The sequence below is a fragment of the Alligator mississippiensis genome, chromosome 2 (genome assembly GCF_030867095.1).
Source record: "Alligator mississippiensis isolate rAllMis1 chromosome 2, rAllMis1, whole genome shotgun sequence".
Classification (NCBI taxonomy): domain Eukaryota; kingdom Metazoa; phylum Chordata; order Crocodylia; family Alligatoridae; genus Alligator; species Alligator mississippiensis.
Window position 1 is genome coordinate 274090417 of NC_081825.1, and position 22221 is coordinate 274112637.

Sequence of the window (22221 nt, forward strand, 5' to 3'; positions counted from 1 at the left end):
ATTTTAAGGGGCAACTCACTCTCTACAAGTGGCTGAAACCATATGTTTTTGGACTTAAAATACCAATAATAATACTAGGGGGGATTTTCAGCCCATGTTAACTGTTTGCTTTTTTATAACGCCTCATGTTTTTGATAAGAACAAAGATACTTGCATTTAAAATCCTGGTTCAAATTAACAAGGGAATGCAAATTGACAGAAGAGGTTTTTTTAATTCTTATGTGAAGTGAACTGAAATACTGAATTTAGATTACTAGACTCCCTCTATACATTACAGGTATTGCACAAGTACCTGGTAATTGCACAATTACCAGGAGACTAGCTACACATTCAAAGTAGCTACCACACAATAAAAGGCTCCAACCTGCTATGAAGTTAGACCTCGAAACATATACCTACTTTATAGCTAATTGCTATTGAGCTTTACATTTTCACGTGTAGCAAGGTCTCCTCTGTGGCTGGGATCCCCATCAGTTGACAGGGTTCCCAGGCACAGCGGGGAACCTTGCTCAGCCAGGGCTGAGTCCCACAACTATTTGGGGCTCTCAGCTCCAGACACTGGGTCCCTGCAGCGTACTTCCCAGCAAACCCCTGGGACAGGATCCCCCCCACCTTGAGGGTGTGGGAAACAAGAAGCAAGTTCCCGCAGCTGGGAGTCTCACACACCTCAGCTGAGGAGTTCCCAACTGCAGGGGCACCCTACACCTCCCCTGGGCAGCAGGTGGGGGGGGGGGGGGGGTGTGTGGATTGTGATCATCCTGTTTTAGGACTGCATAAAACCCCTGGAGCTGGGGGAGGGGGAGGGAAATCTCTCTGGCAGTGATCCTCTGGCTCCAGGGGTTTCACATACCCCCAGGGCAGGGAGATCACAATCTCACAATCCTAGGGGTACATGAGGTGGCACTACAGCTGAGAGCCCCTCAAATGGGGTGCATGGGGCTCTCAGCCACAGGAGCTTGCTTCTTGCCTGCAATAAGGTGCAATGGGATCTACTGCATAATCCCACAATCGCACTCCTGCCATGCATGTGGCATGACAGAAGGCACGATTGTGTGAATCATGCATTAGATCCTATCGCACCTTAACATGCAGGTGTAGAAGGAGCCTTGAATACAGAACAATGGTGTATGCTCCAAGTAGGCTGAATCAACTGGAAACAGAAAACCACAAAGAGATAGTGAAGAAGAAAAGGAAGCAGATGTAATCACTTCTGACACACCCTACATGTGGCCATTATATGCTTCTGTTTTGCACAACTATTTCAAAACTTCAAGTCACTAGAAAATTAAAATTCTGTCTGTACTCTAGAGCTAAAGGACATCTGTAAGACCTCGTGGAAGAGACAAGCTGATATCAGCTGATTATCTGAAAACTTATTCACTGCTAACAAGTCTTTGAAATGGTAAAAACATCAAGAAGCTTGTTGTAAAAATGAAAGGAAGTTCCTAGAAGTAATACAAACAGAAGATAAATGACAAGCTATTTTTTCCATGAAAGCAATTCTCATCAAGCTTGAAACCAAGTATTATTCTTGAGAATTAATTCTAATAATCCCTTCAATACAACCCTATTTTTCTATAGTATTTAAGCCAAAAACAGTTACCCTCCCCACCAAGAATAAAGCACTAAGAAGAACAGAGGGAGACCAATAGTACATTCTCTGCATAGTGAGGCACACTCCATTTTCATTAGCAACCCTTCCTTCTATCAGTTTAAAACCAGAGTACAATTGCAGCTTTTAGGAGCCAACAAGATTGGGTAAGTGTTACCCTCCCCTTGATCTTTCAGAAAACAGGAAGCTACCCATGGAGGAATACCAGAAAAATGCTCTGTAAGGGCTTTGGGATCTCCTTGGTAGGCTGGAAGACAAGACAGTTAACTACCAGCTGGGAAGGCAAGAGCTAGCTTCAGAAGCGAGTCTCCATTCCCCACTGCTGGAAGTGAACTAGAGGGATGCAAATTATTTTATGAGCTTAAATCTTGGATGAAATGTCACACAAGTCAACTGCAGAAGAGTGCATGTATGAGGCAAGTGGACAGGGAGGGAGGCAATGGAAGTGCTCAAGTTCCAATGCTTGGGGCAAGGGGAGGATGCAGATATGGTTGTAGAATCAAGGGGGAGCCAAGAGGTGGTAAGTACACACTAAGATGGAGTGAAGACAAAGAGCACATGCACATGCAAGTAAGAAGTGAGGGGAGCAGCCACATCACTGCCCTTGTACAGGCTTGAAAAAAGTATCAAGGTTTACAGACTGCATAAGAGCACACATTCCCATTTTTCCTCTGATCTCCTCTCCTGTGATGTGCTACATTAAAAACCCTATAGAAAAACCCCTACATAAAAACAGACTCATTAGTTCATTCCCAATTTATCAAGGAAGGAAAAAAGCCAAAAAGACTCTGCACAAAGCAAATCAGACCTGGATAATAAAATGGGTTTAAAGACAACTATTCAGAAGAGCCAAGTTTAGATAACCACTGTAAGTGTCACAGTATCCATCAGCAAGTGCTTTTATATTTAGAATCTAAATCATGAAAAGATCTCAATTTTCCTCCATGTTTGCTTGTTAATACTTGCAAGAACAAACCCAGGGAGAGGGAATCAGGTCTCCCTCAAAACAGTACTGCTTCTGGGTAAGGCCTCACACACACAAACTGGTGCTTGAGTTTGCATTGTCACTGCCTGTGATATAACTCTTCTGTGGACAAAAAGGACCTCCTTCTCCAGATCTGTCAATCTGGTACTTCTTGCAGGCAATACATTCCCTTTTTCTCACTATACAACTGAAACTCTGAATCTGTAATTGGGAACACCTGCTGTACAATCTGACCAGTGACAAATCACCACTGAATCATTTTACAGTATTTAAAAGTGTCCTTAAGGGATATGTTTTCTTTTTTCCTTCCAGACCAGAATAAGAGAATATTTATTTAAAAGGCTGCAAAGCAAAATGTTGTTCTCCATTCAATGGCAACAGAAAATATCTTACATAAAGTAAGAGGAAACTCTTAAAAATTGGTTTGGATTTTTCTGGCAAAAATTGATGAAGTGAATGTTAATGCAATATGTTCTGTACTCATGAAGACAGACTCTCAGAGGTAAAATTCTCATTATGTAATCTTTATAAATCTCTCTTTTTTTTAACCACATAAGGCTTTTCATTACATACAGAAGAATTAAAAGATTAACACCCACTCACCTCTGAAATGCAAGAAGAGCCTTTCTCTGCAGGATCTCTTGTATACCTCGCAAAGATGCTAAAAGGATATATTTAATCAGCATTACTTAAGATTCAAAGATTTGGTTCCACACATTTATTTGACGAAGTCTAACATATCAATAGATTAGGACAAAAATAGCACACAGCACATAGAACACAAAGGGCTGTTACGCTTCTGTAGATTTACTTGTGACACGAATTTATCATTTGTGAAACTTGTTTTCTTACCATCAGTGGCTTGCAAGCTGTAAGTCAGTCCTAATGCCAAGTAGCCTTTTGCTTTGAACTCTGAGGTTTTGTCTCCAAGATCAACAACTGTTTTGGCAAATCTTTCTGCTTCTTCCAACTGAAACCATTACAAAAATGAACAAGAGAGTCTTATGAAGATTTCTGCTTCTGAAAACTCCACACAACTCCATAAATACAAAACAGGGAGTGTGTGTTCTTAGACAAAGCTAAGAAGCCTGACTACCATTTTTTTTTTTACGCCACACAACAAACTTTTACCACTAAGGACTTGCTTCACTTTCCCACTTAAGTTTAGAAGAAGCAGCTGCCTCACTGGAGCGTGCACCAGCTGTTAGGATACAGTGTTTACATCTGCATGCTCCTACAGGGGATTAAGTGAGCTCAACTTGTAATTTAAACGCTGAATGAAACAGAATTAAAGTTCCAATGGTTCTGCTCCACTTACACTGCTAAAAGATTATGCAGGTAAATTATATCCTAAATGCTTCTATCAGTAAAACTGTTACATCTGTTTACCTCATTGATTTTCCTGCTTATCTTATAAATATACAGGTTCATAGAAAGTTAAAATAACCATTCTGACAGTTACATGGTTTATCCTCACTCAGTGTCGGTGCCCATCTTTAAACATCTAGTCTTTACAAAAAAAGCTGAAAAGCAATTTGGAGTCTTCCACTTGACTCTGAATTCCCTTTGCCATTTTATATTTTCCAATTAGACAACATTACCTTTTTACTAACAAAGTGGCTGCTCTTAGAGTTTTCTCAAAACAACAACTAGAGAAAAATGCTCCGAGTCAAGAAGGACACCTAAACAAACAGGCCTCTGCATCTCACAAATGCCGTTGAATCCAAAAAGGTTCTGCCATGCAGAGTTGCTAAGATCAGAGCTTACATATCTCCATACCTCTCACACTGTAGTTTGACAAAGAAGGCCATGTACAAGTATTCTCTCTCTACCAGGAGAATCACCACTCTTGCCGTAGAAGCTACGAGTGCACAAGCCCACATTGTATTTCTCCTGGGGGTTGGAGGAAGATTGGAACAGGTGCCAAAACTCCTTGCCCCTTCCCAGACCAGGGACTGCCTGGTCTGGTGAATGGGTCGAGCACCTGACCCCACTGCTCTACTCCCCTCCCAGCTCTACACTCCCACATGGGAACAGGAGTGAAGCAGCTACTGCTCCCCATTCCTTCCCCACATTGGGATCATCCCAGTCTCATGAAGGCATGAGGACCAAGGGAAAGGGTACAGTGCCTGAATGCCTGTACTACTCCCTCTCCTGGAAAAACCTGGCAGTAGAAATGCACTAGAAATGCATGCCAGTTTGCTGCCCAAGTAAAGTTGACAGCTACAAAACAAGCATCCACAAACACACCAACAAATTTTATTTGAGGAAACTCTAAAGCAGGCAGTACATGTATGGGGGTCAATTTAGTGTCAGTCTGTATCAGTAAAATCAGCTGATACCACATTTAACAGCTTAACCTAGTTCTGCTACTGCACCATTTCTGCTTGAACTTGAAGTTATAAAGAACTGTCTTCCCCTCCTCCATAGCACTTTATGTATAGCACCATGCATTCACAACAAATTAAGTGTAACTACAGCTTTTAAATAACAAGAACCTCTTTCCCTCCCAATTATTTTTGTCAGCTTCAAGTCCATAATGTAATGTGTGCACTAACCACAGTGAATACTAAGTTAAAGTTAAACATTTTGTGTAGAGAGATACCAGTTTCAGGACATCTTAAAGAACATTTTTTTTAGTGGGAAACAGGAAGATTGAACATAATCCTAATTTAGATTTTAGAAAAAAAACTTGCTTTAAAACCTAGAAGAAATAAAATTGTTTTCCCAGAAACATTTTAAGAGACTGAAATTAAAAAGCATGAAAGCCTGTTTTTCATTGTTGCTTTTTCTTTCTGAAGTGAGAAAATAACTGTAATCTGATTCATGTTTACCTTGATTTTTTTTTTTTTTTTTTACTTTTTATCTATAGAACTAAATTAAATAAATCTATTAGAGAAATTCTATACACAGCACCATAAACACACAATGTATGTAGACGACACATGATGAGGTAAGCTCAACAATTTAGACTTCACTTTTAATTCTTGGGATGTCTGAGCAACAAACAGAGCTTGCTACTGCTACAATTCTTCCTTCTGATTATTTACCATTAAAGCAAAAAGGGGCAAATAATCCTGAATCATATACTACCTTAAAAGTGATGTTCTGTGTGAATAGTTACTGATCTCTCTGAGAACAACTTTGGAAGGGTCTTAATACAGCAGCTTCATTTATTAAGTTATCACACATTGGCATACAACAGCTGTAGCACCAAATATCAATAAGCTAAATATTGTTAAATGCTGACTTCTTAAAATGGTAACCACCATTTCCAAATATTCTGTAACCCATATAGATACTGGTTTACAGTACTGTTCAGTTGCACTCTTATAAGAAATTTTTCTGTGCTGCATCTTCCATCAGTAGTCTACTGCACACTGTCATCATGCTCAGAGCATTTTTAAAGTCTATAGCTTAAGGATGTGACATTCCAGAAGTGTTCAGTTCTTGCTGATTAGACTGACAACAAATCCAACTTACCCAGTGAAGAGATCCCATGCACAGTTTGGCAGCAAGGAGTGGTATGGTAGCATCATCTGGTTTCAAGCGTATACATTCCTTTAAGACTTTCACAGCTCGAGCAGACTGTGCAAAAATGTATTTCTCAGTGAAACAACTAAGAGTGAAGCATGAAACATCAAAAACAAGACTCCTACTTTGATTAACTGATTTACCTTGTTCCAACTGAAGAAGCTATTCCTAAACAATTTTAAGTTAAAAGACCTGTCACAAGAGCGTCTGTCAGATCAGACAGGAGAGGCTTTGAGACCCACTGTAGTCACTAAGCAAAGTCAAATGTGCTGGATCAGATATTGGCCTGCATACTACATTGCAGTGATGCATACAAAACAAAGTGCTCTAGAGGAGCAACTGAGGAGACACCAGGCTTTATATCATTTCCCTTATTGTCACCCCACAGGGCGGTGGCAAATAAGTGGGTGGGAATGGACAGATAACTAAAGCAGGATGTACTTCAGTGATCACCAGAGGGTATAACAACACTTAAGGGACTGTTCTAATATATTCTAAGCCAATGCAGTTTAGACCAGACCTTCATTATTCCTGAGCCTAAGGCTATTTTTTCCTTTACCTTTTCCCTACCATAATTAATAGGCTGCTGTAAACTACATTGAAGATGGGGTAGAAATAGTAAGGCCCTCAAGGTCAGTGAATTACACAAATTTCCTTAAAATAATTTATGGAGAATAATGCAATTAATTTTTTTCCAGATGACAATAACCCACTCATCTCAAAGGAGACAGGATTTGAGGAAAGATAATGGACATCTGCTTCATCCATAATAAAACTGGTTTATCCTCTGTAACCCCACGTGGAAGAGAAGAAAGCAAAGGAACCAAAAGTAGTATGTTGTGCTTAAAAAGTCCAGGTGATAATAATCAAATGTGGTTCAACCATCTAAGATTGCATAATGGAAAAGTATTTACAAGTGATGGTATAACAAGCGGTTCTTAAAGTAAATAAAATTAAAAAGATGAATGTGTAAATTCTTAGCTAAACCTGTCACCTGTTCACTGTGACAGTATTGAAAGTAAGACTTTACTGAATTTCTATCTAAGTATATCATTTTAGGTATCATTTATCTAAAATAAAATACTGTAAAATTCACTTTAAACTTTAGCTTGTGGTACTGAGCAACAATGTTCAACATTTTCACTTCCTAAATGACAAACTCTTTGACAAGAACTGTCTTTATTTGTCCCTTGGTACAAGTACTGAGAAAAAAAATCATTGTTAGTTCACTCCCACAGAGCTACTTCGAGGAGTAATTAATTATTGTTTTATAAACAGTCTTAATAGATGAAGATTTCTAGGTAAGTGTTAATATACCATCAGAACTGACAATCAGTACAAAGATTTAAATACAAAAAGGCAAGACTTACTTTTCCTGCAGCCATTAATGACAGTGCAAACTGATACCAAAGATGGAACTCTTCAAATGCAAACTTCATGGCTCTTTCTAAACACTAAATTTGCGGGGAGGGGGGGAAAAGGATAGAAATTATATTGATAATACTCATTAAGAGCCCAAACCTTCAAAAGGTTACATGCACACTCGTCTGTAGAGAAATACTGGGAATATTTTGCCTCTAGAACCTCAAAAAGTGCATAAAATAAAAAAGCTTAAGGGCACTGCCAGACATAAGTGTATCAATATTAAATAATATGTGGTAAGCTGTTAAGATGTAACCATTACATCTGTGTACTTCCATAGCAATACAAGCACACTATCACCTGTGCAATACTAACCCTGTTACATTCAGGATTAAATTTATAGTGATTTAGTCTAACTGTATCACTACAGGAGCATCCAGCCACAGCAGTTACATTGTAAAAGCTAATGTGTTGCTTAGGGGTTGTTCCCCCTTTTCCCTTAAGTAGCTGAAATGTTACACTTGCTGGCAGCCTAATTAGTTCAAATAACCAACTTCAGAGTGAAAATAGGAAGCAGTCATCAGCTTCCACGGGATTAAAAAAACCCCAAAAAACGAACAACATTTAAGAACTAAGGAGAGAGTTTCTTTCCCTGTGCCACATGTGTTTAGGTACCCCTTAGCTGTTGCTCCTCTTTAGCCTGCCAAAAGCAATGATAAACATCTGCCATGTTTTCATTTAATAACAGAACCAGCAGATGGAAACCCCAGCTCCTGCTTTGTGCCAAAGGTGCTTCTAACCTTTTCATTCCCTGAACACTTACTGCATCAGTGGCACCAACCAGACAGGCAAGTAGTAGAGTGAAAGCTTATTTGACAGTTATTTCTACTTTAAAGAAAAAACCATCCTGAATCAAAACTACTACCGAGTCAGAGCACAAATTTGTTATACTGTTCTGCTGAGGCTCATTTTATTAACTAGATACTATAAGTTACATTAATAATTAGTACACTAATAATTAATAATTAGTACGCTGAGATGCAATATATTAAAATTAATGTTTTGCGCCAATTACAAAGGGTTTCACATTTTTCTGTGGGCCATAAGAAACCATTTCCCTTATTACCAGGGTTTTACAAATCAAACCACCTCTCCAAGGAGTTCCTGGACAAGATACTCTTTTGGATTAAACCAGAGATTTAGCAATCACCTTCCTAACATGTGATGGTCTGTTATATGCATTGTAAATACACAAAACTGTAAAACTCAAATGCTATTTTGATATTAAAACAAGACCTTAGTGCTGCAAAAGAGACAGAAAATGCAGTTAAGTATAATAGAAACGGAGGTGAAGTATGATGCAAAAACAGAAGCAACAATGCATTTTATTTACTGAACAGAATTTACATATCCTGAGCTGTTTCATCATAGGGAACCTACTGCATAAAGTGTTGGTAAATATGATCTTTAAAATATGCCATATTATATGCATACTTAAAAATGGTGGGGTGGGGGAGGATAGAAACCAATAATTCCCTTGTAACATTGTTGCATGTACAATCTAGAAAATAATTTTGTACAGCAAATCACAGTTTTATGTAAATGTCAATATTAATTTAAATCCAGCATTGTTGTTCAATTATTTCATCTCCATCAGTAAAAACAATAGATTAAAGCAACACACAACAATTGAATTAGGAAGTATTCAATTGTGACTGAAGACAAACAACCTGAAAAAGCACTTGAAAGTTATATGGAAAGATTCCTGTGTGTGTATGATACAAGGGGAAAGGGAAATGATACAAGATATACAGAGAGGCATTTATGTTTCTTCCTCCCTTTACCTGCATTATGGGCCCCTCTACACATACAGGTAAAGGCATGATGGGATCTAATGTGTGATCCACACAATCACCCCTCCAACCATACCACACATGCACAGCAGGAGGCATGATTGTGGGATCGCACATTAGATCCCATTGTGCCTTATTGCCAATGCAGGGAGGGCTAATCCCAGGCTCCCACTGCACCGGCAAGAAGCAGGCTCCCACAGCTGGGAGCCCCCTCTGCTGAAAGGGTGGCCAGCTAGCGAGGGGACTCCTGATCCTGGCTGCACCTGTGTCCCAGCTGTGGGAAATGCCTACACACATAAATTAAAGCTGGATAGAAACCCATGATGAAGATATTACACATTTTTGAGCAATAACTTTATAGCCTGTTGGACCTTGAGGCACCATAGTAAATCTGCATGTGTAGTCAGTCTAAAGTTATATAATTAACAGGGAAATTGTGCAATAGATATCATGTGTAGAGGGGGTCTATGAAACACTATCAGGAAATGTGATGTAAAATAAAAGAGCACTTCCATGGAACTCGGCAAAATATCTAGTAAAAAGAATGCAAATTAATTTTGTCCCTGTGAAGTCAACAATACACAGTATAACCCACAGTGTTTAGGTCTGCCAAGCAGAAAAACCAGCCCAACCTGTGGGGACTTCAACTGCTGTTTAAATGGCTGCCCATCCTAACTCACAGGTATCTTATGTGGCCTATCCTGTATACAGAGCTTTTCAAGAAGAAGAAGAAGAAGAATTCACTTGTAAACTGAGTCTCATATTACAAGGGCTAGGGACAGAAGTTATACATAAACCAGTTTAAGTCATCAGAAACTGGTTTAAACCTGTAAACAGAACAGAAGTTCAGTGTACACAAACCAGTTTCAAAATGGCTAAAACTGGTTTAAGATAAACCTGGTTGAATGTAGTATCAGATTTAACTGATTTGAGTCAAACCAGTTTATGAAAACTTGCGTCTCAGGCCCCTTCCTGGTTCAAGTTGAATCACAGTCCCCCAGCATACTTTCCAGCCCTGGGCTAGGCTGTCTGCTCTAACAAAGAAGCAGGTGAGGGGGGGCGTCGGAGGAGAGAAGGCAGGGACTGCTTCCCCCCATGCAAACCCTGACCTGGTTCTGGGGCCAGGGAGGAGGGTTAAAAAAAACTTTCCTTTTCCCCAAATACAGAGCTGCCCTGCCCTGCTCTGCTAAAAACTTACTGCTAGCTGCAACTGTGGACTACAAATCTCAGCAGCACCTGGAAGCAGGAAGAGGAAATGATGAGCAACCCTGCAGCAACCCTTCTGCTGTGACTGTGGACTGCAAGTCCCAGAGACCTCGGGGCAGCAGAGGAAGTGAACACACAACCCATGCTGGCTTCGTGCCAGAGAGCCCTGGGCTCTGACCTGAGCCATTGCAGGTATGTGGCTGCATTCCCCGAATGAAAAGTGAATGTCTGTCCAGTCATTTCTCAATTTAATCTCTGCATCTTAGATTAACCTGCAGAGACTGAATTGATTCAGCCTCGGCTTTTTGACCATCCGTACTTAGCCAAGAAGAAAAACAGCACACACAGAACTGTTACCTTACAGGAATAAAACTGAGCACAAACATATTCAAGATGAATAACTGTCTGATCAAAAGATAGCCAAATAAATAAACAACAGGATTGTCTCCTCAAACAAGGATATCAAAGTTATAGCCACATAACAGCTCCTAATCCTATTTGTTGTATCAATTTCTGATTTTAACAAGAACACTAAAAGCTTTCACTTGGGAGGTCAGCTTATGATTTCCCTGAAGTGGAAGCAGCATAGCAGCAAGTATATCATGGAGAATAAGTGTTACCATTTCTAAACAGATAGCTTGAGTTTTGCTGAAAATCTAATTTATTTCTGTACCTTTACAAAAAAGTTATTTTGTTTTTTAGTAAATTCATACATTGATCTTGGCTCTGACCTAGTTATAGGGCACAAACTCAAAATTTAAAGGTTTAATTCCCTTCTGCCCCGCCTGACCTCTATAGGCGCTCTCGGGCAGCCTTCAAGCGTTCACTTGGCTCAGCCGAGGGTTATGTCCCCAGAACCTAGGTGTTAGGTCACGTTCCACCCTGAGGGAAATCCCGACACACGCCTGCCACGACTTGGTCTTCTCTTCTTCAGTGGTGAGGCTCCTTCTCGGGGATTCTCGCAGATTGGGTACTACCTGCCGAAGGCGTTTTTGGGGCTCCACCTTCCCTACACCCCAGCCATGCATCAGCCCTCAGGACTGTTGGATGGTGGATTGTCAGCCTGTCCCCTGTGATGTCTTCATCTGTCTTTTTACCACCTTGTCCATCCCTGGACGGCTTGCCTGTCCTGGATGACTGCGAGGCCTGCGATCGTCTCTGGCTTTGCGTCTGAACTTCCTCCAAGGTTCCTGCAAATCCCACCTCGCTCTCTCTGGACCCGTGGAGGGTCTTTCCTTGGTCACAACTCCGGGTGCCCTCCAAAATAAAGTGAACAAAGAAAAGAAATAACGAAAGGATCGGGGTGCAGGTCTCTGCCCACCCCCACTCACAGGTCCGATGTCTGTGGTCCTTCTGATCCCTTGACGTAGTCCCTCTTTGCCCCAGTTGTTCCGCCAAGCAGGGTGTTGGGTCCTCTTAATACAGCTGAGAAACCTCCAGAGGGTCTCTGCCCTGCCCCTTCCAGGGCTGTCGATCTTTCTGAGACGCCGCCCGGGGAGTAACTCCACCCTCGGGCGTCCCTGCCGTCTCTCCTGCCATTTCTCTGCCTCCGGTGTTTGAATCCACCGGGTGGCGGTTTTTCCTGATGTCATCTGCTGGCACCGCCCCCAGTAAGCAATAAAAGCGGTTGATGAACTGCGCCAGCAGCCCTTCTCGGCGTGGCTCTCTTTTCCCTGTGGGTGGTAAGTATGCCTTCTTTTCAGGGCTCTCTCTCTCTCTTTTCCTGGGCGGGTCACCCTTGCATCGGGTCCTGCCACGGGAGGCCATTCCAGTGCCTCCATTTTTGTTTCCCTGGGACATCTTCACATATAAGTTGCTTCCTATGTCATCTAGGTCTACATATTTGATTCCTTCTCTTGCAGATACACCAGTAAAATAAGTCTGTACCCTTGGTTGATTACCTAATTGTTCCTGCATGGGATACTGCAACGCTCTCTCAGGTTGGGTGGCATGCACTAAAATATCTCAAAGAATTACTGCCTTTGCACTATACCATACCTTGATCTCATACATTTTTCATAAGCCTAGTTCCGCCCCCCCCCCCACAATCTTGACACCTTTTCTGAAGTTGCTATCAACTTTTTAAGTAACTGTCACCTTTGATGCTTTTGCCTTCATCACCACCATGCAATACCTTTTCTGAACTATAGCCAGAGGCAAAGATTTCACAGTGTTCCAAGTAAATACCTCTGAGTCATGCCTTGCCTCTTTCCCATCTTGCTGTATTAGACTCTAACTCAACAGTTATCTTTATTTCTTAAATGTGTACTTTATAAATAAATACACCATTTGGGAGATTGGAAAGAACACAAGCATCTAGTAAGCACTGAACATAGATCTACCATAGTTGCACAGCATAAGAGAAATGCCATTTCAAAATTATGATTTTAGTCTTCATAATGCATTGGGAACTATGAAACTAGCAGTTCATTCCCTCCTTGCACTGTGTTAGTAACTGTACTACTTACAGAAATCAAGATAGTATGTAGATTCCTTTGCTTTTCATAGCCCAACTGGCAAACCAAGCAGTGATGCAGAGTTAAAAATCAGAAGAGTATGTACTAACCATAAATTTCCTCCTTAATAAAACTTTTAGAAAGGCTTTGAATTAGTCTTTGGAACATTGACCTATAGTATCTATGCTGCTGCAGAGTCCAAACCATGTAAAGAATTTTCTTTTTAGCTCACTGACACATCAGGAAAGGATTTCTATAAAACCATATTGATTAACTGCGCTTGAAAAGTGATGCTAACATGATGTGAAATACAATTGAATTTAGCTGTTTTATAGCTGTGGCATTCAGAGAGATTAAATTAATTGCTAAAAATCAAAATTCATACGTTTCCTGTTACTTTTGGTTAATCCACTGCCTGTCGATGTGATGCTTGAAATAGAACAAATTTGCTCTCCTCATTCTGGTAGCAATGATTTAAATATATATTTGAATAATTTCTGTACTCACTGTAAAACCCTAACTTCTCTTATAGTTGTAGTCTTTGAACCCCCTATCAGAAAACAGTACATGTAGGCTGCTACTTGAAATAAGGAAGGCACTGGCTCACTTATGCGTTCTTCCCATATTTAGGGTAAAGCTGTTTCCCTATAGGAAAATAGAAATGCATCTACCCCTGTTCTCTAGACAACTAAACGTACAATTAAAAATAGTAAAACTGCCTCTCCTTTCTACCGGACAGCAGATGAAGTTGGAGAAGGTCTTCTGCCAAATATTAGAAAATACAAAGGAGAACTGGTTTCATGTTATTACATTTAGCTAAAAAATGTTTTACAAGGCTTAGCTTTCTACATGGACCAAAGTAGAAAGGTGGCATTACAAATTACTTGTCATAAAAGACACTTAAATTTAGGAACATTCACCTGTTTAAGGGTGTTAACACATGCTAGATATCCTCTAAACATTTTTAAAGGTATGGAACTTCAAGCAAAGGTTATCTTTGGCCAGTTTTACCCAGATTGTTCAATAAATAGATAAAACACTATTTTGTTTCCTCCAGTACTCAAGGGTGCACCATTCCTACCCCTTCCCACTCCTTTGCCCCATTGCCAAATTTTCAACCCTTCTGAACTACTGCCCAGTGGGGTTCTGCTGGCGCCAAGGCAACACACCCTCCTGCTGCCAGGGGGTGTGACCCCAGCACACCCTGACTTCTATTCATTTGAAATGGCTCTGCCCAACCCATGCAACAAGCCTGCTGGGTCTCAGCTCTGCCCTGACGTAACGCAACTCCCCCACCCCCCGCTCCCCAACACAGTCCCAATCTAAATTCAATTAAAAACATGCAAGATCTTGCTCCTTTAAAATAAATAAATCTGTTTTTCACTCTTCTCCTTACTTCTTCCTCCTGCCCATTCACTTCAGGTTTTCTCCACTCCAGATTTTTTCCCCTCCCACTGTCAGCTCTGGCTCGCAGCAGAGTGAGGGAAGTCAGAGTCCACATGGTAATTTCCCTGCCTCTAGGCTAGATGCCACCGTCCCCATTCCTCTCCCACCACAGAGGAGGGATAGAGTTCTGGCTCCTGTCCACACCCCTGCTCACCAGGCCCTCTAGTGGCAAGTCACAGTTGTGCAGATATGAAATGGCATTAAGCCTTACCCTATGGCTGCTGCAGAACTGATCTACCATTATCACAGCATAACATTCCACATATTTAAAATGGTTTAAAGATAACAGACAACAGCATCCTATCCTCACTGTATTTAAATCTGCAAAACTCCCAGATCCTTGCTGTCTAGGCATGATTCTTGTTTAATCTCACCTGACTCTGAGCTAAAACCAAGACCACCCCAACCTCAATCATCAAGCTCCAGAGCACTAATGATGCTTAGTCTGTGCTCACTCAGAAGCAAACCTTCAGGCAAATCGTCAATGTCTTTACCGAGGCATACGATGGGACTGACGCTTAGCATTCAGAAGACTAAGGCCCTCCTTCAACTAGCTCTTACTGAGCAGATGACAGCTCCAGTAATTCAGATTCAGGGTGAGACTCTGGAGAATCCCGAGTATTCCTTGCACCTTGGAAGCTCTCTCTTGCAGAAGGCTGACATTGATGAAGAAATCCAACATCACCTCAAATGTGCAAGTGCAGCTTTTGGACGCCTGTGGAAATGGTGTTTAAGATTGTGACATCAGATCCAAAACAAAGCTCATGGCTTATCAAGCAGCCGTGATCCCTACCTTACTGTACAGAGCTGAGATGTGGACAACGTATATGAGGCACCTCAAGTCACTGGAGAAGTACCATCAACACTGCCTGCGGAAGATCATTCAAATCCAGTGGGAAAATAGATGCAACAACATTAGCATCCTTTTGCCAGCAAACATCGCAAACAAAGGTAACGATCGTTCCACATTAACTTTACTAGGCTAGACACATTATCCAAATATCCAAATCCAGACTCCTGAAGCAAGTTTTATTCTCCCAGCTCAGTCAAGGCATACACTGAAGAGGAGGACAGAGAAAACATTTCAAGGATTTCCTTGATGACAACTTGAAAAAAATTCAACATCGATACCAACTTGTGGGTGACTATCACCCAGGAGTGCCCCAAATGGAGGAAGAGTCTGCTGCAAGGACCTCTGTACTTTGAAACCTTACGATGACAACAGGAGATGAAAAAGCAGGAGTGGCAGAAACAGCATGTCATGGACTTCATTAGGAATCTGGAGCCGCCCACCCCACATGGAAACACATGCCCAAGTTGCAGTAATCTGCTGATCCCAGATTGGCCTCATCAGCCATCTCTGGACTCACAGATCAGACAATCATCCTCAACTGAGGGACTGCTGAAGAAGACTCATATTCATTGCTAGGTGAATTAAAAAAGAAAAGGACTAAACTCAAATGAATTTCTGGAAAATTTTAAAATCAAACAAGCAAAAAAAATTCTCTTCTGGGTAGGGAAAAAAGTGGTCTAGAACATAGAGTTTAGCAACATTTCACTAACAGCAGGTAAAATTAACACAGCTTGGTCCTAAGGTGGGCTGGAGGAGAGGGGGCAGTCATGTGCCTCAAGAGGGAGCAGAGTGACCCTTATGCAGAGAGGGTCCAGCAATTTTTCTTCCTCCATCCCTATCTTAATTGACCTGGTGCACTGAGGAAGTTTTAAGGACGCTGTGGTTCCCCGAGAGCTGGGAAGTGGCATCCGATAGAGCTGTGCGCAGCTTCAGTAGCCGATCTGATTTGGAGGAGATTTGGCCCAATTTAGCGGCTGAATCTCCAAATCTGAATTGAATCAGGAGACCAATTAAACACTGAACAGAAGAATCAAAAGCCTCCGAATAGATGCAGAAAAGATTCAGCACCACTTCAGAGATTTGGCCATAGACTAAACAGGCAGTACTCCTCACCAGTTCCGGGAGGCAAAGCACAGGATGTGGGTGAGGCAGCGCTGGGAGCAGGAGCTATGCCCTGCTGCCGCTTGCCGCCTCCTGCCTGAAGCAAGCGGCGCCTGCATCGTGCCCCCCCACCCCCTTCCCGCCGCCCTGGCAAGCGACAGCAGGGCATAGCTCCCACTCCCAGAACTGCCACATCCCCCTCCCCCCTCCAGGGCAGCTTGTCCCAGCTTCAATACCTCCCTTGCTGTGGGGACATTGAGCTGCCCCTCCCCCTTCCACCCACCACAACAGACTTACCAGCTGGAGGCAGCTGTGTCCAGTGTGGTGAGGACTGCTACCTGTTTAGCCTATGGCTGAACCTCCAAAGCGGCGCTGAATCTTTGGATCCAATTTAGCCAAATCAAATCAGGGCACTGATTTGAATCTCCAAATCAAATCACTGTCCCTCCAAAATTGGAGAAATCTGAATCCGAAACATACTTGCCGCTTCACACAGGCCTGGTGTCCAACTTCTGGAGGGAGGACCCAGGCACTTCACCCCTTGTCACTTCACATATCTGAAGTCTACCTGGTGTCCACATCACTACAAATCAACTCCCACAGTTACAACACAAAATCTCAAAAATTTCCTTCCTGTCAAATGGGGGGGGGGGGGGGGGGAGGGGAGCGGGGGGACGGATATCCAAGATGCCTTGCAGTCACACATCATTTGCCCTCCCTAGCATGCCACCTGCTACCACACCACTCCTGCTAAGCCTCTGTCACCTTCTCAAAACCTATTCTGCCTCCTGCTGCCTAAGCCCCACAATTCCACTCCTGATTACCTGCTCAATCCCACATCCACTTCTGTGAGCCTCAGCACCACCTGACCACCTGCCACTTCACCATGCTCCCACCAAGCCAGGCAGGCTGCCAATCCTAACTTCCCACTAGTAGGCCAGACCAGATCACTTTATGGGTCAGATTTGACCAGTAGGCTGCATATGTTGCTAACTCCTAATTTAGAAAGATCAAGAAACTGACATGAGGTATATCACTCAACCATACTGCAAGTACTTCAAATGTTGCTCATATTTCTTTGAGCCAATCACTTTCTGCTTCATCTTAGGAGCTCCTACATATCAGCACCAGGATGCCAGAACTCAAGGATGGTTCATAGCTCCAAAGAGGAGGTAAAGGAAAGACCAGGGCAGAGCAAAGCAGAACAACATGACACCTGCAAGAAAGCTTCCTCTGCTGGACAGAGGTTTAGAAAGAGTCAGTTATAAGCCTGAACTACCAGCATCTTTCTGACCATTTGAAGGATGCTATTGATATTGCATCAAATTTCTCCAACAGCTATTAATTTTACACTGAAGGTCACAGAACCGGGGGGCAGAATTGAAGGAGAGTCCTATGTGAGCTTTCATAATGTTTCGTTTTTTGAAAGGCCTTCTATTTCCCTAAGGAAATCATAGGTGGAGAACTCTCTAGTTATAAAAAATGTTTGTAGGAAATGTGTGTACATGTGTGCATGCTTGCTACACAGTTAAAATGGCTAAATGTAAGTAAGTATGCTACCTATAAATGCAGGTAGCAAATTTACTTGTGATTAGTTACTACACAGTTACACATGTGTAAACACAACCCGGGAGCAAATCTGCAACTCCAGGCCCTGTCCCCCTGGACAAGCTAGCCTCACCAGCCTGCCTGCACCCAGCACCACTAGCCTGCAGGGATGAAGGGGACTTTGTAAAACTTTACTGAGCAATCCGTTTCCCCGCAGCTAGCCGGGCATGGGCCTTTCACGCTGAGGAGCATGTTGATGCCAGTGGTGATGTCCTCCTCAGTTGCAAGAGAAAGAGATGTGTAGCACAGCGACAGGTAGGCCTTCCAGGCAGCACTGGAGATTGAGGGGTAGCCTGGGCTTGCCCCCTGTGCTGTCAAAGTTCAGGGTCCCATGTCAAATGTGCAGGTGGACCCAGGGCACCATAAAGATCAGCAGCAGCAGGGTATAGTGGGTTGGACACCCCTCGATCCACGCAAACAGTTCCTCGTGCAGCACCCACAACACACAGCAGGGGCATGCTAGGGGCACAGTGGCAGTGCAGGGGGGTGGGGGGGGGCAGATAAGGGGACTGGCCCTGGGGTGCCCCCTGGAAAGACCCTCTGTGGGGATGGCAGGGGCAAGGGCAACCCCTTATCCCAGTCATCTGGGACCCCCGCATGCCCCAACCCTGGGTGCTATGGGCTGGGTGACAGCATAGGACAGCTACTGGCCTGTAGGAGTAGGAGGTAGGGGAAGCAGCAGGGCAGTGCACAAGCATTGTATTTGAGAAATGTTGCAAACTCTCACAAACAGCTTTTTCTCATGGCTTTGCATATCTTGCAGCTGCACGTGAGAAGGAGGCCACATTTGGCAGTGGCTGCCCCTGGGCGAGCTGCCCACCTGATGGGCTTGCCACAGGGTCTGTACCTGTGATGGAACAGCCAGAGGCCAGGGTGCAGACTGCCTCTCCCTGGGCTCTGTTCCTTAGGCATCCTTCCCACCCATGCCTCCCACCCCAGGACAGCACACAAAGCATTTTGTAAATAGTCTGCACAGGGAAAAGGGTGTTTTATTGCTGGTGGGTGGTGGAGTGGCCTCTTTGTACCTGGGACTCCAGGTGGTGTTCCTGCTGCCAGATAGCCTCCACCCAAGCCTCACAAAAGAGCTTCCCCTGGGCCTTGCAAATGTTATGCAACATGCAGGCTGCAACAACGATTCAGGCAAGGTTGTCCTCAGCAAACAAGGTGGGCTGCAATGGTGCGCCAGCATCCATTCAGATGGCTGAAGGTGCACTCCATTAGGGCATGGGTCCAGTCCAGGCAGTGGTTAAAGTGGGCCTGGTGGGGGACCAACTGGCCAGTGTAGGACCTCATGAGCCGGGGCAGGAGCACGTAGGCAGGGTCCCTGATGAGGAGGTGCGGGACCACCACAGTGACCAGCTGCAGATCTGGCACCCCTGGCCTCCACAAGGCCCGGCATAGCGGAGTTTCAGAAGATGTGGGTATCGTGGGCACTGCCTTCGTAGCCGGCACTCATATGCATAAAGGTGCATTGGTGGTCCATGATGGCCTGGAGTACCACAGAGTGAAAGCCCCTCTGGCTTTAGTAGGGCTGGTCACATTGGGGCAGACAGGTGACAGGGAAACGGGTCTCATCCAGAGCACCGCTGCACTGAGGGAATCCCAGGGCACAGAACCCTGCCACCACCACCAGGGGGTTGTGCATGCGGAGCACCACATGTCCCAGCACATCCTAAAGGGACCCTCACACCTCCAGGATGGCCTCCCCGGAGGTGGCCTTGCCTACCCCAAAGAGATGTCCCACATAGTGAAGGCTGGCAGGTGTGGCTACCTTCAACAGGGTGAGGGCTAGAGCCAGGAGTCTGCAGGGAGGGACAGCCACATGGTGGTGTCCTGCCACTCCAGGTGCAGGCAAAGGTGCTCCAGGAGGTCCCTGAAAGTGGCCCAGGTCAAGTGAAATGCCTCCAGCCACTTCTTATTGTCCCAGGTCTGCTGGATGATGTCCACCAGTCTTGGCTGGCTCAGCAGGCCCAGAGGCAGAGGGGCTGGAGGCCCAGGAGGGCAAGGACTGCCCCAGTAGTGGTGTCCAGGAGCCCATTATTGGCATCCCTGCCAGGGTCTGGCCAGCTGGACAGGGTCCCGGCAGCAGCCCTGGGATGGGTGCACTGTGGCTGGGCAGGCAGTCACTGCACATGGGGGAGCTGGGAGGGGCAAGGCAGTAGCCAGCATAGTGGGACAGCATGTTGGCCAGCAGGAGCTCAGGGTAATGGTCTTCACTGCCAGGAGCAGGGACTAAAGCAGCCATGGTACACGGAGGCACAGTTGGCAAGACAGGTGCTGCTGCATACTGCCCCTGTGCTGTGCATGCTGCTCCTGGCCAGGGAAGTGGCTGGCCAGAGAGCAGGCTGCCTTTTCAAGAGGGATGCCAGCTGCCAGCCACGGTAGCCAAAGCCTGGCGCTCCACCTGGTGGCAGCAGCAGTCCACTGTAGGGCTTCAGAAAGTTTGGTGCTAAGAGCAGCAAATCTGCTGCCTAGTTTTTGCACCTGTAGATGCCTGCCCAGGAGCATTTACTTGGAAGGAAACTGATCTTGGATCAAATGCACGTGTAGATGTGCCCTGTTTGTACAGTGGCCATCACAATGAACACCTATTCTTGGTCGACTTTTAAAGCACCACGAAAATAAACCTGCATTATTAATAGTAACCACCAGCAATCACCCCCAGAATTAATTGCTAAGTCACAAGCATACCTCTGATAGCATTTCATATTGACCTCTTCTTCCCAAGGCAATAGTAAGTAAATCATAGACCACAGATGCACTTTGCAAACTGATGATGCGATCATTTTTGTGCTCAGGTATTCTACTCAGTACTGCATCACGGTTAGCCTGAAAGACAAAACCAAGGAAATCCAAGACCATTGTAATGCTAAAAACTTTTTTTTTTTTTTTAAATAGGTAGTCATAAATCTAGCAATCATCCTTGGAAGTCTGTGACCATGACAAATAGCAATCACTGCTCGTTTCACATTTGATCATTTTTAGGTAGGATCAGCCTAATCTGATCCTTATTTAATACATAAACTGAGTCTGAAGCTTATGTCCTGTTAATTAATATTTTTATTAGGTTTTAATTATGTAAAATGTAGGTAATTAATTTAGTTAAGTTACCTCAGCACTGGACTGATATTGTATGGCTTTAATTTCACTGTCTTGCATCAGCATATGGCACAACTTCGGAGCTCCTTGGGTCTTCTTTACACCCTTCCTTTTAGAGGGAGGACTTTTTTCTCTTATTAATTCCCTCTTCTGAAAATCATAACAGCTCTCTCTCTCTCTCCCCCTGAGATGAGAAAGGACTTTCCTCTGAGGATAACCCTCTCTAATTCAGTACAAGGAATTATCAATAGGGAGACTGATAATTCTCTCCACCAGCATAAATGTGGCAAAGGACCGTTTGCACAATGTTTTGGATTCTAAAGGATTTCAAAGTGCAATTCATTCATTGTCATAAAAATAAACACCTCTTTTTACAAACAGAGGGTGAGGTACAGGCAGATTAAATAAATAAGCTACCCAGGTTCCTATATAGAAATGCTGTTTAGAGCCAAGTATAAAACGTAAGTCTCCAGATGCTCAAGACCACTTACGCTCTACTGTCTAGATAAGGATAGCCTCAAACCACCTTCTCCAAATCTACCTCATATATAATTATCAACTCACTGTTGTAGAAAGAAGACAAAGACACCACACAAGTTTCCCTGAGTTAAATTCCCAATGTTTAGACTGAAGATCCACATTAATGGGCTGTGATAATTTGAAACAAGTGAAAGATCTGAAGTAACATGCTATAAGTTTTTTATTTTTTTATGTTAGAGAGGCAGAGAAACCTTTAGGGTAGGGATGTTTGACCTCCAGCCTGTGGACTAAATGTGGTTGCAGAGCCATCATATCCAGCTCGTGGGGTTCCTCACAGGTTGAGAAATTTGGTAGCAGAAGAGCGGTAGTAATTAATAAGGCCAGCCTCCCCTGCTTCCAAATCTCCAAACTCCAAGCCCGTGTGGCAGGCTAGAGCTGGGCTATGCCCCCTTCCCTCCCATACAGTCAGGTTGGGCCCAGGCCATGTCCCCTCCCCACTACAGATGGATCAGAACCAATCCACACCTCCCTCTCCCCAACCCCTGTGGCTGGATCAGGTCCAGCCATACCCTTCCCCACCCCCCCACAGGGCCAGATCAAGCTCCCTTTGCCCTGATGAGGCTGGG

General features: G+C 43.8%; 1 protein-coding gene across 2 annotated transcripts in view; it reads right to left on the reverse strand.

The window, feature by feature from the left end:
- TTC7B (tetratricopeptide repeat domain 7B) overlaps positions 1–22221 on the reverse strand; it is a 266729-nt gene that overhangs the window by 128503 nt on the left and 116005 nt on the right. For both annotated transcript variants that reach the window (XM_059723173.1, XM_006271821.4), the window contains exons 9-13: positions 20708–20845; positions 7502–7585; positions 6081–6185; positions 3450–3567; positions 3201–3258 (exon numbers count right to left, since the gene is read on the reverse strand). In XM_059723173.1, coding sequence (XP_059579156.1) covers positions 3201–3258; positions 3450–3567; positions 6081–6185; positions 7502–7585; positions 20708–20845 — 503 coding nt within the window. The remainder of the gene's footprint in view (positions 1–3200; positions 3259–3449; positions 3568–6080; positions 6186–7501; positions 7586–20707; positions 20846–22221) is intronic.